Source organism: Halyomorpha halys, unplaced genomic scaffold (genome assembly GCF_000696795.3).
Source record: "Halyomorpha halys isolate HHAL.00 unplaced genomic scaffold, Hhal_1.1 Scaffold455.1, whole genome shotgun sequence".
Classification (NCBI taxonomy): Eukaryota; Metazoa; Arthropoda; class Insecta; order Hemiptera; family Pentatomidae; genus Halyomorpha; species Halyomorpha halys.
This window is the reverse complement of record NW_027111717.1, coordinates 510661-527764: the sequence shown is the minus strand read 5'-3', so window position 1 is coordinate 527764 and position 17104 is coordinate 510661. Positions and strand designations below refer to the sequence as shown.

Genomic DNA, 17104 nt, shown 5'->3' with positions numbered 1-17104 from the left:
AATAATAAAAATAAATAAATACAAATATATAAAATAAAATAAATAAATCTTTTGAACTAAAGATTTTTGTTTATATAACGTATTTTGCCTACCTGCACTCTAGTGGCTTATCCTGCAATTTATAACAATGTTCTTTCCTAATTTCTTTAACTTATTCTTTATAGATTCTTTCCACAGTATCATTTATTTGTTGCTCACATTTATTGTATATAAATAATAATGTAATCAATCTACTACTGTCTTGTCCATAGTTAGTAACCAACTAATTTATATTTTCATTCCATTATTGTGTATATTTCCAATTTTTAGTCTATTAATTATTTTATTTTATATATTTGTATTTATTTATTTTTATTATTAATATTTTATTTATATATATAGTTTTATCTATTTTATTTTTATTTATAAAATTGTTTTTCTCTCTCTAAATGATTGTCTTTTTGTTTTTATAGCCCTGATGAAGACCTGAAAATCAGGTCGAAACGTCGGCATAAATAAATATTTTTTGTTTATTCATGTTGTTTCTTTGCTGACCGCACCCCCCGATCATCTTCTCCAATCAGTAATCTACGGTCAACTATATACACCTCATCATAAATATTTTTTGTTTATAGCTATTTTTTTGCTGTTCGCATCCCCCTCCCCTCCACCGACCATCTTCTCCACATAATTATATTTTTCTTCTATAAAGATATAGAGATCTCATCCACAAGTGCAGAAATAAAATAAGAATTACTACTGTGGCCTCAGGCTAAGGCCAATAAAATATCTCTGAAACCTATCTCCCTATAGATAAATAACCACTAAAAATTTCGATACTCATCCAACACAGAAAAATTAAATGAAACGTTTTATACACTAAGACCGTAACATCCGATGCTTTTTGCTTATAAAGGTACTACTGAGTTTTAGTGTTTATAAAACTCAATCATTAAACAACTTTGCCGACAGGAGGAAAGATGAAGTACACAACTAATTTAATAGTTACTGAAGGGAATAGGGGGGAAGCACGCAGAGGCTCAGCTATCATGAGATTATCTCACAACTGATTAAATATTTCACAGGCTGATCTCAACTCCCATCGCTCAACATCGCGACGCCCAGCTGGGTCTCTTTTGCATGAATTAAATAATGTGAGTCACGAATCATTAGTTATTCTCCGTTGTGTAATACTATTAGGATTTCTTTTATCTAACAAGTAATATAAAAAAATAGAAATTTGTTTTCAGCATTCACCAAACGATTTAAACATTTCAATAATTTGATTAATTGGTTATTTAAAATTTTATTAATTAATGAAAAAATAAATAAAAGGTAGATTATTAAGAGAGAAAATATTTGCTACTTATGTTATCAGACCGTGTCATACCAGTAAGCAATAGATATAAACGTTATCGTGTAGGTATTGTGATAAGAAAAGAAGACAGAGAATCTTGTCACAATTTGTAATAATGTCATTAGTACTTTAAGGGTACAATGCTGTGAAATCAACATAAATATCAAATAAATAATTGGTGAAAATATGAATATAAGATATAAAATTTATAATATATGCATATACATAAATATTTATAAAAGTTAATTTTTACATTTCATTGAAATTAATTTGTTTGTATAATTGTTAAATATGCCAATAAAATTAAATTAATAAATATAAGATGTAAATAATGAAAGGAAAAAAAATAAAAGATAAAGAAAAAAACAAGCAAAAAAATATTGGTAAAGCACAAAAAGATATCTCAAGCGACTAAAATAAGACAGTAAATTACAGAATAGGGAGCAGGTAAACTTCAATTCGATTCCGGCCTGGCAGGTAATTATTTTTGTTACACTAGTGCTATTCAGGATCTTTAGTTTAAAATGTTAAAGCATGTTAAATGGAAAAATATTTCCTTCTTTTACCATGTTAAAACGATATAACATCTAAGATGGTTGAGAGTCTGTTACTAGGTCTGTTAAATGGAGAATGATGTCATGCAACAGACCAGCTGAGCTCGTCACCATTTTATTTGTTGTGTTAGGTTACTTACTCGTAGTTGGTATTAGTATTGTTTTGGATGTTTTTATAACTAATTAAGCAATGGATGACGATAATAATAATGCTATGACATTTGTCAATTAGCTCATCTTGATTCTCTTCTTCACAAGTAAGAAGATCAACAAGGCTGTCAGTAACCAAACTTTCCCACAAATTCTACTTTTTAATTACATTAGGCATGTTGTAATAAATTACTTTAATTAAAACTTGGAAATTAATGATAACATGAAGTTTTGGAAGGAAAGGTTATAAAACAAGATGCTCAGAAAATCCACTAGGTGCTCTTATGCATTTAACATGACTTTAAATAAGGCTGCTCACAATCCTGTACTTATAACATTTAACATGGTAAAACATTTTACATTTAACACATCATGAATACCCATATTGTAGCCGTGAGTCAATCCTTTGGGTTATGGAGCCTTCCGAAGTCCACCCATGCTCATAAAGTGGGCAACTTAATTGAGGGAAAATCTTGCGGATGACCGTGATCTTGAAAAAATTACCTCCTTGTATAACTGTTGTAAAAACAGTGGTTCCCAACAAAGTACTGAACCCATGGCCCTTTATGGGTCGTAGGTGTTTACATTGCTAATAAATTACAGAATAAATAACCAACAATAATTAAGCAATAAACAAAATTTAACAAGATATATTCTACGATCTGCCTTCTTACATTCATCAGTTAATAATTAACGTCTTTTTTTTTTTTTTTAACGAACTCTGAGAAAATGAACAATCGCCAATCTTCATAAATAAGGAGCTATTTAAAGACCCTGATGGTGCAGAAGATATGGCTTCAGGTACACCGATGGTTCGGATTACTGCTACATTTGGACCAATGGACCATGTGTTCCGGTGGGTAGGGAGTGAACACCTGGTACCACTCCAGAGGAATATATCGTTTCATCAGAGGAATGGAACTATATTCGATCTGGTGGGCAAACAAGGTGGAAATTCATCTGTGAGGCACCAAGCCTAATGATAATGCGTCACAATTTTTATATGGTTTAAATAATTCTTTTTTGTACAGAGCAGTTCCAGTAAAAGAATAAGAAGTAGAGCCAGTTTAAATCCAGCCTGGACGGGTTGACTATTATTTCGTGACGGACCCTCGGAATAAATCTCGAGTTTCCTACTGTGCCTATACTGGTTGGAAACCAGTTGGAAAAATACCCTCTTTCCAACGATAAGCTACAGAGCATAAGGATCCAAACAAAAAAAAAAAGTTATTATGAATAAATCATAGTTATTAACTGATTTATAATTATTATCTAAGCCAAATAAGGCCATGAAACTTAAATATAATTTTTCCTAATAGTTTCGTTAATATTTTATAGGTTAAATAACGTTAAATTCCTAATAGGTTCTATTTTCAATATACAGTATTTCTAATTTGATTATATTTTATTGCTGATTGGGATATAATATAATTACATTATATAATAATATAATAGGTTTATAAAATGAGCATTAAATATTATAGTACAACCCTCCTTGCCCTGTTGAAATAATATGGACAATCAATATGGACCTAGCTGAAAATGACCTCTAGTCTTTATAGTTCTTTAGTAAAGCCCATGGCTTTTAAATACGTTTCAAACTTTGCAAATTAATACTTCTTTCGCAGTAAGCCCAATATAAAGCCACCTCTATCCAGCTAGTCTTCTAATATCCATAAAAATATTGTACATAAAACTTTTAGGATCCCCATTTCCTATAGATATAATAAAAGGCTAGGCTTTATATCTATAAAACTCCCTTTTATTACAGCTCTATTTCGTTATTGTTACTCTCTGCTGAAATTGCACATCCTTTAAACAATTATAAAGTAATGTAATGTGGTGATTTATGATTCATTTGAACTAATTTTTAAAATGCTGAGGTGAAATACGAGTATTTGATATTTCATAAATGGTTCGTCCCAATTTGCAAACGAAAAAACTTAAATATTAAAGCTTGAAATCAAAAGGTGTTATATTCATTTTCCTTTGTATACATATATTTATGCATATTGTATTTGTTTATTAATAAAAATTGGTGGGTAAAAGAAAAAAAAAAATAAGGCACCAAGGAAAAACAAATGAGGAAGAAATAGTAATTTTCGATTTTGGTAATTTAGGGTATATTTAATAACAAAGTACAGTATTCTCCAAAGAAATGTTTTTTTTTTAAGGAAGAATACATAAATTAAAAAAAAATTTGAGATTTTTAATCGAAAAATAGTTTACTTTCGGATATAAGCAACTAAATAAATTATATATAGTATTCTCCCAAAATACATAATAAATACATAATTTTTTAAGGAAGTACACAGAATAAAAAAAAATTAAATTAAATTTTTAATTGGAAAACAGTTTACTTTTGATATAAGAAACTAAATAAATAAAAATAAACTCATAAAATCGTCCTTTATGCATAAACCTAAATACACTACACTCGTACTGAATACCATAGTCAGGTGAATTAAGTAACATAAACATATAATGTAGTCATTTTAAAGAATCTGTTATAATAAATAGCCATACGCATTCCCAACCAGTAGTTAACTTTTTACCATCCTCATTTCAAACACTTTTATATCATAAATAAGTTTACAATTACCTCGGAGTTAACTTGTAATTTTACTGCACTATTAATTAAATAACGCACTCAAAGACAAAATACGGACTACTGCTTTGATAGATTATCTTCATTATTAAACTGTATTGTGTACCCTTAAAATTATAAAATTGCACATAACAGACATGTCATTGTCCGGTTCTACTTGCAAATACACAATTGTCAATTATGGGCAGTAGATAAATAAATACATTATTATGACCAATAAATTGTCCTTCCCAACAAAAACAGGTCTTGTTTACATAGATGCGGTAAATCCTTAATTATTAGGACAGTCCAGAGAAGAATTTACGCAAAGAAAAGGTCGAAGAATTACAAGAAGTAACAGGACTGATGAAGTATTTGCAAAAGGAAAGCATTTCTATGGGATGGACTGCACAAAGAGTTAGGTAAGGATCTTTTATCTGAGGATTGGACAGAGGTACTACGGGTGAGCAGATCAAGGAAATATGAAAGCTTGCTGGTCCTAAGAGATTAGAACAAAAAGAAAAGGAGGTATTGACGTCAGAAAGGAAGATGTGTGTTACCTCAACTCGGCATACCAACAATGAGAGAGCCTCAAACCTAAAATTATAATCTCATTTAACAATTTATCAGTATACATGCATATAAATCTAGTTTTAGGGATCGAACAAAACGTAGAAAGGAGGATGGTCATAGATCTGATCTGAATGATTAGGATATTAGGGCTTATTGGTGGGATGTACGTAACTAAAAATTGTCTAGTATTTTAACAAGTAGCCATAAAACTATTATTTCTATAGAGGTGTAGATAGTTGACCGTAGATTAATGCTTGAAGAAGTTTGTCGGGGGGTGCGGTCAGCAAAGAACAACATAAATAAACAAAACCATATTTATTTATTTTATGCCAAAAAAATGTGGAACGCTTCACGATTTTGCGTGTCATCCTTGCGCAGGGGCCATGCTAATCTGCCATGCGGCAGATTAGCATGGCATTTTATGCTTTAGTTAGAGTTATATTTTATGTTTTACTTTAAAATAACAACGAGACATACATTTACCTTATAAAAGTTGTAAACTTTTTCTCTGTCCTACTAAAGCAAAAGATCATTTGTGTACCAATGTCAGATGGAAATAAAAAAACACGTAAAACAATGGTGACCACAAAAATGATTAATAATGCCTGCCAAGAGGTTTGAGTTAAACATTCAAGTTGTTCGTATGCATGGCCGTATTCAGCAAGGGAAGGGGGCAGCTGTTCCTCCCCTCCCCCCAGAAGTGTAAAAAAATTATTAATTTCATAAAATTTTTTTTTTTCAAACAAATACTAATTATAATAACTAATATGTAACGTATAACCTGATGGCTTCACCTCCCCCCCCCCATCCAATTTTAATCGTGGGTAGGCCCTAGTTCTTATGTTTACGCCCTTCCCTGTAATGCAAAATATGAAAGGGATTCCACTCATTAACTAAGTGGAATGACTGTTCTTTAAATAAATCAAATTAGGTTACTATAAGGTGCTCAAAGTTCCCGCAATGGTCCTTGATATCAGTTATCATAAGTTTATAACAAGTCAAAAATTAATTTAATGGTACCATTTTCAAACCGATTAAGCATTTGTCCCAGTCTACCCTGGGTGGTAAGTATATTATTATAGGAGAAAGAATTAGTTAAATGTATTAAAAATTTATCTTTTTTTTAAATTTATTTTGTATGGCAATCCTTAGCGAAGGGGATGTTTGCCTAGTTATCTACAGGTGACCAAACTATTCTAACCATGGTGGGGGGTCAAGTTTTTCATTTTGTGGGACCGCCATTTAATGAAAAAAGTCAACGCCCCAGGTCGGATTTGAACCGGCGCCGCCCGCTGACCTAGGCCTAACTATCTGAGCGACGAACGGCCCAGAAACCGTCTTTATGTTTTTAATAGTAGCCACAAAGCCAGTTGTATTGTTCTAATGAAGTGTTTTCTTTATTACTTTCATTTTGCAATCAGTTGATTGGGGCTTAGTTTACTTGAGCTTTAGTAATTATTTCCTCTTTTTACATTCATTTACCTTTATATGTAATAAATATTAAGGAGAAGTACGGAAGTACACTGTTCCAAGTCCCATGAGTTGAAAAAAACAAGTTTCGCAAAATTGTGTGTCTGTGTGTTAACCAAAATGTTGTAGACCTAGGTCAAAAACGAAACTTCCTACGAAATTTAAAATACATATTTGAGGTATATGTATGTCAATGATATCATAGCAACACTGACCGGAAATGCACTTTACATAATTTTTTTCAATTTGCTCGAAAACGCCTCTAACGATTTCAATTAAACTCTATATAGCAATGTGCAATAAACTGATCTTAAATATCAGATAGGCAGTGTTATCTGTGAAATAGCCAAACAGGGCTAAATACCGATTTTCAAAGAAACGTTCTCTGAAATACCTTTAATTTAGTAATAAAAAATAGATAAACATGGAAAATGACATAATTCGTTATTTAAGTAAAGGAGCGACTAGCTTTCACAAAATGGCTAGGACAGACGGACAGAGGTATAAATCGTAAATAGAAGTAAATCGTAAATCTCATCCGATCCCATTCAACAGCAAACGGTTTTATTATATTTTGTTAAATTCCTGTATTCTAGGCAGGAACAAAGTTGATAATATTTTTTCACACCACAGGAAACCATTGAGTCATCATAGTAATTGAAAAATCAATAATCTCAATTGTAATTTTTAAGTATTAGTTTTTAATTTTGTTCATTTAAAAAAATTAACCATCTCTCGATGTTAATAATAATAAACAATGGATGAATATAAAATATGAAAGAATTCGGTAAGCATTGTTTTTCCGTGTTTGTTATGACAGTAATCAGATTTCACTCATTCTATAGCAAGGGGATAGTCGTCCTGAATGATAAATAAATAACTGTTCTAAACTGTACAAGGATTAAATTCGTCTTAAAGTATGATGGTAAGAGTTGTTTGATGCGCGCACCAGGTTTTTCCTTTTTACTTCGTTTTTGGATATAAATAGTCAATATTCACCTCTACTCAATCTTTTAGCAATATATCGCATCAATGTTTATTTTTAACTAAAACTCAACCGATCTAAATTTTTCTAATTAGTATATTTATTTACAAGATATTCCCAACATATTATAGTGCCATTACTTACAACGGGGCTCGCATGGGAATAGGGTTCCACCCTCTCTGCCAGGCACAATGCCTCTAACATATGTCCATCTCTCCCTCGTACAACCGGACCTATGGTAACCCTATAGCAGCTCCTTCGACAATCAAGAAGGATTTCTCCCTTTTCCATTAGGTCTTCTACAAGGGAAAGAAGAAAAGTTCATGTCAAGTTTACTGCTTCGTCAGTATGATGAAAGGATCTTGTTGAAACCTCCAACTGCAGCAAATTGCATCAAATCCATCCGACCGATGATAAAGAAGTTAGATGCGCTATAATCGATGATTGGCAAGGGCTCTTCATAGGACATGCTTGATAACGCAATCACTAAGTATTATAAAACGCTCTATCGTTAAATCGCCAGGGATCGTTAAATTTCAAGAGGTTTTGGAATATAAAATAATTTTTTTTTTTTAAATAATTTATTTATTGATATTTACAACTGTATACATATATACACACCAAGTATATTTGCTGTAAGTGATATTATCACATGATAAAAACATGTGGAGAATCTACCCATTGATAGAACTCCAAAAACATTTCTAAAGGAGAAGATCTCGAGGCCATCTTCTTTTCAGACGCCTAGGAGGATTATATTAGGTAGTGAAGGAGAAGCCAGGTTAGAAACGAATTGGTTTGGGTGGTTGGGAAGTTTATTATGGAAGGATTGGTATCTGGTTCTGGCCAAATCGGCAAAATAGGGGACATTGAGGTCCTGATGGATGATTTGATTTGTGACAAAGTAAGGAAAAATAAAAAATAAAATAAAATTTCGATTTTGAAAAAAAAAATTGAGCAGCTTTAAAAACTGACGTACAGGATTAGTCATAACACGAATTAAAATTATTAGTTTATGTTATTTTTCCCTAGGACAGTCACTTTTAACAATAATGAAAATTTGTAATAATAATTATTATTTGTTCATTTACTTAATGCTCCGAAATTTTTGGGAAACAATTATTATATATAAGTTATAATAAAAATCATTAAAACATTTGTAATATGCTGTGAATTCAAAACGAACTATTGGAAATTAATTATTTACGATTATCTAATCATAGACTGAAAACAATATGATTATATAATGGTGTTTTTGAAATTTAAATTACTGAATTGAAAATTTGTGAGTATTCAATAATTCACAAGAACTGAATGTATTTCAGAACAAAATAGACACGTATACGTAAACAGATGTTATAAGCGAAAACAAGGGAATCTAAGACAGGTGTCCAAAAAACTTAGTACTTAGTAAGTTACTGTAAAGACCCTCTGATCATTGGGAGGGAATAGGACCTTGGAGTTTAACAAATTCAAGAAAAGTAATTTTTTTTAATCTTTATTTTTGTTATCTTGGTTTTGTTACTTAGCAGAGGAAAAGATGTATAGTACAAGATGTCTATTAGTTTGGAAGTTTAATTTTACCTGGTTTTTCTCATTATATGCAACGGCTCATTACATAGAACGAAAAATATTCTTAAATCAATATCTTCCAAAATATCGACTTAAGTGTGTGCATCCTTAAAAACCCATATAGTGGCAATAGATAAAAAAAAGAAGAAAAAAACGAGAAAATAGGGTATTAATTATCTCGTCAAAAAAGTTGACCTCAAATTAACCTATAATTTTGACATTACCCATATGCCAAATCAATTATTTATATTGTACCGTATTAATATTTATATTAAATATATACATAAAAAAAGGATATATTACTTTTTAGAAATATATATTTTAAAAATAAAATGAGTCATTAAAATGCGTGTGTATGTAAATACCAAAGGTGCATTTCCATTAGACTTTCATAATGTATTTAAAAAAATTATTTCAATAGTATTGAGTTAAAAATAATAATAAATTTATCATTATATACTTTTGGTATATTTTATTTTTAAATAAGCTGTAAGATGATTTTAGAATTTAATAAAAATAAACAAACAAAGAAAGGGACATTAATAGTATTTTTTACATTAGTACAAGTCTTCGCTTATATAATTACGCAAACCATTGGTATCCGATTCTAAAGAAAAAGACTTCCAGAAAAATAACTGAGTCATGGAATAAATCTGCTTCATCGACAAAAAAGATTCTATGATGGCATGGCACTACAATCAGAGTTAACATTTTTTTTTTTAATTTATCATCGTATCCTCTAAGAGTAAATTTCTATTCTTATAAAAACAACTATATATAATAATAAAAATTATATATATATATATATATTCGATTTAATAAATTTCTTTATATGTGACGGATGAAGTAGGGGCACAAGTGTGAGTAAGGTTGTTACTACTATCTTATCACAGGTTGATTGATAACCTTTCAAGAAATAGGTAAACATACCAAGTTATTAGGATCTCATCATATATCACAAAAAATATATAAAACATTTAAACAGAATCGACGGGCATTTTGTAAGACATTTCTTTAACATTTACAACTATCAAATCATCAGTAACCATTACATTTGTTTTTATACTCGATTCTTAAAAAATTACATCCAATAGTAAAATATAAATTCAAACTGAAGAATAAGTCAGAACAGAATATTAGCGAATTTATAAAACTAAATTAGTTTTCATCGTTACTGAATGTAATTTTCAGTAGAACGATTTATATTTGTTTTCCTGTATTATTTAATTATTTATCTATAAATAAAAGCGTAAATGTGCATTTAGATGCGATAAACACCTATTTAATTTTTCATTAATAGGAATAAATTTTTTTTAAATAATTTATTTATTGTTATTTACAACTGTATACAAATATATAAAACAAGTAAATTTTCTGTAGGTGACATAGTGACATGATACAAACATGTGGAGAATTTACCCACTGATAGACTTCCAATAACATTTCTAGAGGACAGGATCTCGCGACCAACTTCTTTTCAGACGCCTAGGAGTATTATTAGGTAATGAAGGAGAAGCCAGGTTAGAAACAAGTGGATTTGGGTGGTTGAGAGGTTTATCATGGAAGGAATGGTGTCTGGTTCTGCCAAATCGGCAACATATGGGACATTGAGGTCCTGATGGATGACTTGATTTGTGACAAAGTACGGAGCATTAAGGATTTTACGAAGGTTTTTGGACTGTAAGGATTGGATTCGGGAGGAATTTGATGGTTTAGTGGATCCCCTGAATAAAAAATTATACTTGAATATTATGGTAAAAGCTATATATTTTATTTTAAGAAAAAATACACAATTTTTTTTTTTTATTGCATCACAATTTACTATTTATTTCTTCTTTCCCTACGGGTTATTACATAATCTCCTTACTAAAACCTTCATTTTTTTTTAATATTACATTCATAGGAGTTTATATCCATTAATCATATTATTTTATTTTTTATTATTATTCATTTAATTTTTATGTTTACTTAATATGTACGAATAGTGTGAATGTGTTCTTAAGTTCCTTAACCTATTGCCTTTAAGGGTAGCAGAATGTATTATTCTAATAAACATATAAATGTTAAAAAAAAATATATACCTTCCGACGTTCCAGTTGTTTGTCCATCTTCAGTTGATTATTTTTTAATTATTGTTATATCCTGAGTTTTTTCTATTTCCAAACTTGTTTTTCGTATCAATATCGTTACATAGTCATTTAATGGTCACTTTTTGCGCGATTTCTTATTGAAATTTTGTCAATTTTTTTTTGCTTTAAATTATATAGTCAATGATGCATCGTTCATTAATACAAAATAAGAGGGTGGAGTAAGGAGGCTACTAAATAATCCAGAATGAAAAAAAACAAAACAGAAATTATGATCAATTTATAACGAATTAGGAAACTACTAAAAAAATAAATTTTAATTCTGTATTGAGCCCCTGAAAGATAAAATAAAAAAAAATTGCTCCTCTTATTTTTTTTTAAGTCTATTTTACGGTCCTCATTGGCATGAAATTAGCAGTAAGTAATGAGGATTATAACACCCTTATCTGTAATAATAAAAATCACTATCTACTCCTATTAAAATATTCTAAAAAATATTTTAAAAAATTCTGTTCTTCCAAGAAATTTAATAAGACAGTTGACATAGAAATCGATAACCCTATACGTAAATAGCCAAGACGAAATCTGAAATCGATATGAAGCAGATGGAAAGAATTCCACCCCAACCCTCAGGTGAGAATATAATTTAACTGGCTTCGGCAGCTGTCAAAGCAACATAACAGATAAAGCAAGGGAAGTATTTGCCATATTTCAGGATTTTCATTTGGTAATTTATTATCACTAAAAGTTTTTAGTTAAAGTCAAGGAATTTAACTAAACACCGAGCGAATAAATAAATATTACTAAATATAATAAGATCAGTCATATTATTTACGTCGCTGGTTACTAAAGTGAGTGCCCGATTTGGGGTGCCCGAGCGTATGCCAATTAAAAAACAAAATAAAAAATAAACAGTATTTTAGCACCTGCTTTACATGAATTTGTCTTACTTTCCTACATATTTAAACGGTCTATGGATAATTTTGTTTATTCTTTTTTTATATCGAAAAGATTGCCACGAAATTTTATAAATTGAAGGATATCGTGGCGAAAAAACTTTACGAACCGCAGAACGATGTACTCGTAATAGACTATCCATTACAATTAACAACTAAAACAAATTCAGTAATTCTTGCATCCAGGAACTAATTTTAGTTCTCAACTAAAATTGAATTTTAAGCTGAATATGCGATGAATGTTTTCAATTAAATAAGATAAATGGACAGATACAAAATTTAATTGAGAATTAAATTTTGAAAATCAACTAAAAATTAATTATTTAGTATTAAATCTATAACTTATAATTAATTGTCTCAATTAATAACTATATTAATGTATATTTTGACCGGACCCGGACTATCTTACTTTTAATGTTTATAAAACTAGTTTGAATATTTTGCCAATTTTCAGAATTTTCTGTTAAAATAATAAGCTAAGATCAAATTATCCCCTTAAACAAAATCAGGTATTAGCACATTAACACAACGCAAACGTTTAGAATTAGGAAGAAAATAAGTTATTTGACAAATTACAACTAAACTCATAGTTACGAGTGGGCTTAACTAACGATTTTCAATTAAATTGTCTAATTGGTCCCTTCAACTTCAACTACTTCTATAGTTTAGACAATCTCGTCAGAGCTAAAAAATAATTTAGTTATAAATATCTAACAACTATATAGTTTTTAATTGACAGTGTTATTATACTAAAAAAAATAGTTAATTACGCCCAAGACTTAGTACAATATCGAAGCAAGCACTAAACTTACTATTCAAGTATAAGTTAAAGACTCAGTTGTCATGATTTTTTAAATATTTTTATAATTATTATTTTATAATATAAGTACTATATTATAATATAATTATTATATTTACAATAATAATTATTGCTTATAACATAATTATTATATTATAACTATTTTTAAAATTATTATATTATAATTATATTCATAAACACAGTGAACGACCGTCATCAGTTAGTATGAATAATTTTAAGATGAAATATTAAAACTGTTCAACAATAAAATAAAATAAATAAAAAGGATTATGTAATTTAAATTATATTTCTTTTTTTTTTTTTGTTACATAAGTAAACATTTCTAATTTATTATTAACATACACAATTTGATCCAAATTACTCTCAAATTTTATTTTCAAAAGCTCTCCAACGTTTCAGCCCTCAGGTCTTTTTTAAGGAGACAACCTTAAATATTCATGTCTTGTTTTTTAAATTCTTATCTGCAGGCTAATTGCCCATGTCACATATAACTTTTTATATCTTAAATTTAAAAACTTTTTAACACCAATAATCTTCTTTTTTCACTTAAAACCATCATTTATAACAGAACCTACCTTCAACAGTTTTTTTTTTTTGTTCTGTGAAAATGGCCTGGGAGCCGAAACTTTGGAGAGCTTATGAAAATAAAAGTTAAGAGTAATTTGGATCAAATTGTGTAAGTTAATAATGGAATATACCACTCTCAAACAATAATTATAATAAATCATTAATCTAATTTCTGATTTAGTTTAAATTACCTAAATAGTTCCTCACTAAGTAATTCACTGTTTACTGAATGACGAGGTGTGACAGACGAGTCAGCTAGATTTTTATCTCTTCGTGATTAGGGAAGCATCAAAGGGTATAAATATTTTAACGTCTGTCACAGAAAAAAACATGAGCCCTAACTTTCGTTCTTATTATTAAAAAAAAAAAGTCTCAGAATTAAAAAAATACGAAAAATAATTATAAATCATTAAATTATAAATTATCGTTGGTAAGTTTCTGAAACCATGTAACTAAAGGTTTCTTGGTTGAATATCAAATAATTTAGTTACTAAAGTTTTAGCCTCCATGTGATGGGGAACGCTTAATGTTAATCCGATTTTGATGAGGTTTTCAGAAATTGAGCGGGTTTGTCTCGAGATACCACTGATAATCCTATATCAATTTTCTCTATCTTCTAGTAGTCGTGCTTACGCAGGCGCAAATATATTTTGCTTGACTTAATTCTTAAATAAGATTTTGTCAGTAACATATCAAGTACCTAGGTCACTTAAAATGAATATAAAATATAATAATCGTTCTAATTTAGTCTAGATTATTTTTCTTAAGTCATTTTTAAAAAAAACATTGAACTTGAAAATATGAACTAACAAAAATAATATTCAATTAATAAATAGGAAAAATATTTTAGTAAATATAAAAATTCAAAATTTACTAGGCAATAATTAGATGATTTTAAACCGAAATTTTATTGATAAGATTTCGTAAACATTTTAGTTGGAATATCATAACCTAAAGTGATACCATTGAAACCTCCTAGATAGATAGATCAACACCATTTTAATTCAATGTAAACATATGGATGATTTAATAAGCTTTAAAAATTCGCTAATTTATAAAGACTTATCGTACAATTTACTTAGTAAAATATATCTAAAATGTGAATTTTTAGAAATCTTATATCAAAACAAACAGAACTATCAACAAAAACAATGTTAATTCATCAATAAATAAATATTTTTTAACGAAATAAATTAAAATGTGAAAGAAATAGCACTGTTAATTTAAATGAGAAAGAAAACAGACTTACATAATGTGTCGTCCATGGCACGTGATAGATTTCGTAAGAAGAGCAAAAGATCAAGCACAACCCATCAAGGCGACCGCCGAAGAACTACTGGCGGGCGGGCGCCGGGGGCGGCATCTGACGGCTCAAATGCCAAACCTCGCCGGAGGGTGTGCACTTTGTGTAAAGTTCAGGGGGTGCTTGCGGCTGGCTTGGGGTTCCCATTCCCAACATTCACTAATAGTAAGTACCACAAATACACATCCGCTATGGTGGCTTATTGAGAACAAAACAATTCGAAAAAAAAAATATTTTGTCTACATTAGTAAATTTAATTTTTTGAATAGTAAGAATTTACTTAACGAAGACTCAGGAAAAAATAAAACAGAATAAGGATTAGGATGAAGTTCAATTCATTTGAATTCAGTGCGCCAATAATAGCTTATTAAATGGTACTGCATGAGGAAAACACAACCCTCCCACTCTGGTTAGAATAGATTGGTTCCGTGTTGATAACCCTCCCCCTCACATATGTCAGCAATGACCAGGTAGGGTGTAAACGTAAAAAAATTGTATGGGTATGGACACAGGGAGCAACAAGTGTCTGTGGTATAGTATAGATTCTTTGTACAAGATAATATATACTAATCTTTAATTTATGACAATTAAGATGCAGTCATATTTATTATTTTTTTATTGTTGCATTGCTAAAAATTGTTAAGAATCATAAAGACGGAGTACTCCGAAACGTCAGTGTATTCTATATATAAAAGGGAGAAAAATGGTTTATGTTAATATAAAAATCTTCGAGAAAGTATGTAACACTAAAGATTTATATTACTTAAGATTAAATAATGAAAGTATTCAAACTGTTGGCATATTCGATAGCTAGTCTTGATAATGCAATAATACTTTTTTTAGCATAGATATTTTAAAAGGCGGTGTCTATGGAAAGCAACAGGCCTCTTATTTTGAAGCTAGTTTCCGATTCGAGGCTGGCCCAAATTCAAGGGAACCATAATATAACCATTTCTCATTTCACGTCTTTTACTCCCTCCTTTCAACATCCTACCTAAAGGGGAAGAAGTGGTTAAAAAAGACGTATCCTGTCCAGTAGCACCTTCGACAAGGAAGAATCTGTGGGCAGCGTACATAGCGATAGCGGAAGCTGACTCCAGAAGAGAACGGCAGTGGTATACGCCGATAGCTTCATTAGTCTAATGGGGAATAAAGTAAAAACCTAGCCTGAATCTAAGAGAGTTCGGCCTCCGTCACCTATTATAATTAAGACTTAATCTCCTTTTATCTTCCACAAATCCAATAAAGGAAATAGACATCAAATTTCAAATTAATGCTTCTTGACTCGTTTTTACTTTTACGATAGAAGAGCCTACAAACTACGATGACAAGAAGTATATGAGTTCGACCTGTAACATGCTATGGAGGATATCACCTCTTAACTCCGAGAGGGTCTTTCAGGATTCGAGAATGTCCGGCCCCTGATCTCAATTCATCCATCTCATTCATATTTATACAAATTAAATCTGTACGACTACTGGCCATGAAGAGTTAGGGGTTCAGTACTTTGTAAGGAATTCCTGTTACTGGAACAGCGGTTGGGCAAGAAGGTTATTTGGTCATATATACGCTCGACCGTTAGATTTTCCCCCCAGTTAAAGGTATCCATTTTATGAGACTGAGTGGACCCAGGAGGGCTCCCGAACCCACAGTGCTGACTCACGGCTACAATGAAACAGAAAATAATTACCTGCCATAGCCGGATTCGAATCCGGATCCTTGGAGATACTAGTAGAGTGCCAACCTTTTTATAACGTGTGCCACAATCAAGAATTCCTCATATTGAGGTGTGCCACAACTATTCCCAACTACTCCCCTCTCCCTCTCGCCCCCACTATCCTATTCTCTGTCACCTTCACAATAGTTATTTTCTTTTTGTAAATTTTGAAAATATAATGAAAATTTAAAAAGTATTATTTATATAAATGGTTCTGAACTGAAGGGCCGCAGACCACAAGCAGGGAGAGCTTTGGGATGGGCCGCGGGAGAGAACGGTAACGCACATTTTTGTGAGGATTTATTGTCGGAACTATTGTATTAATTAATTATAAATATTAAAACTGTTCAACAATAAAATAAAATAAATAAAAAGGATTATGTAATTTAAATTATATTTCTTTTTTTTTTTTTGTTACATAAGTAAA

At 30.3% G+C, this 17104-nt stretch overlaps 1 protein-coding gene and 1 pseudogene across 7 annotated transcripts in view; both read right to left on the bottom strand.

Annotated features, from left to right (window-relative positions):
- Positions 1–17104, bottom strand: part of LOC106682966 (dystrophin) — a 616519-nt gene that overhangs the window by 577117 nt on the left and 22298 nt on the right. Inside the window, exon 1 of one of the 7 annotated variants that reach the window (XM_067049747.1) lies at positions 14907–15004. The exons of the other annotated variants lie outside the window; for them this stretch is intronic. Coding sequence (XP_066905848.1) covers positions 14907–14922 — 16 coding nt within the window. The 5' untranslated portion in view covers positions 14923–15004. Of the gene's footprint in view, positions 1–14906; positions 15005–17104 lie in introns of those variants that run through there. 7 annotated transcript variants of the gene reach the window in all.
- LOC112210229 (U6 spliceosomal RNA) lies at positions 5534–5595 on the bottom strand (annotated as a pseudogene).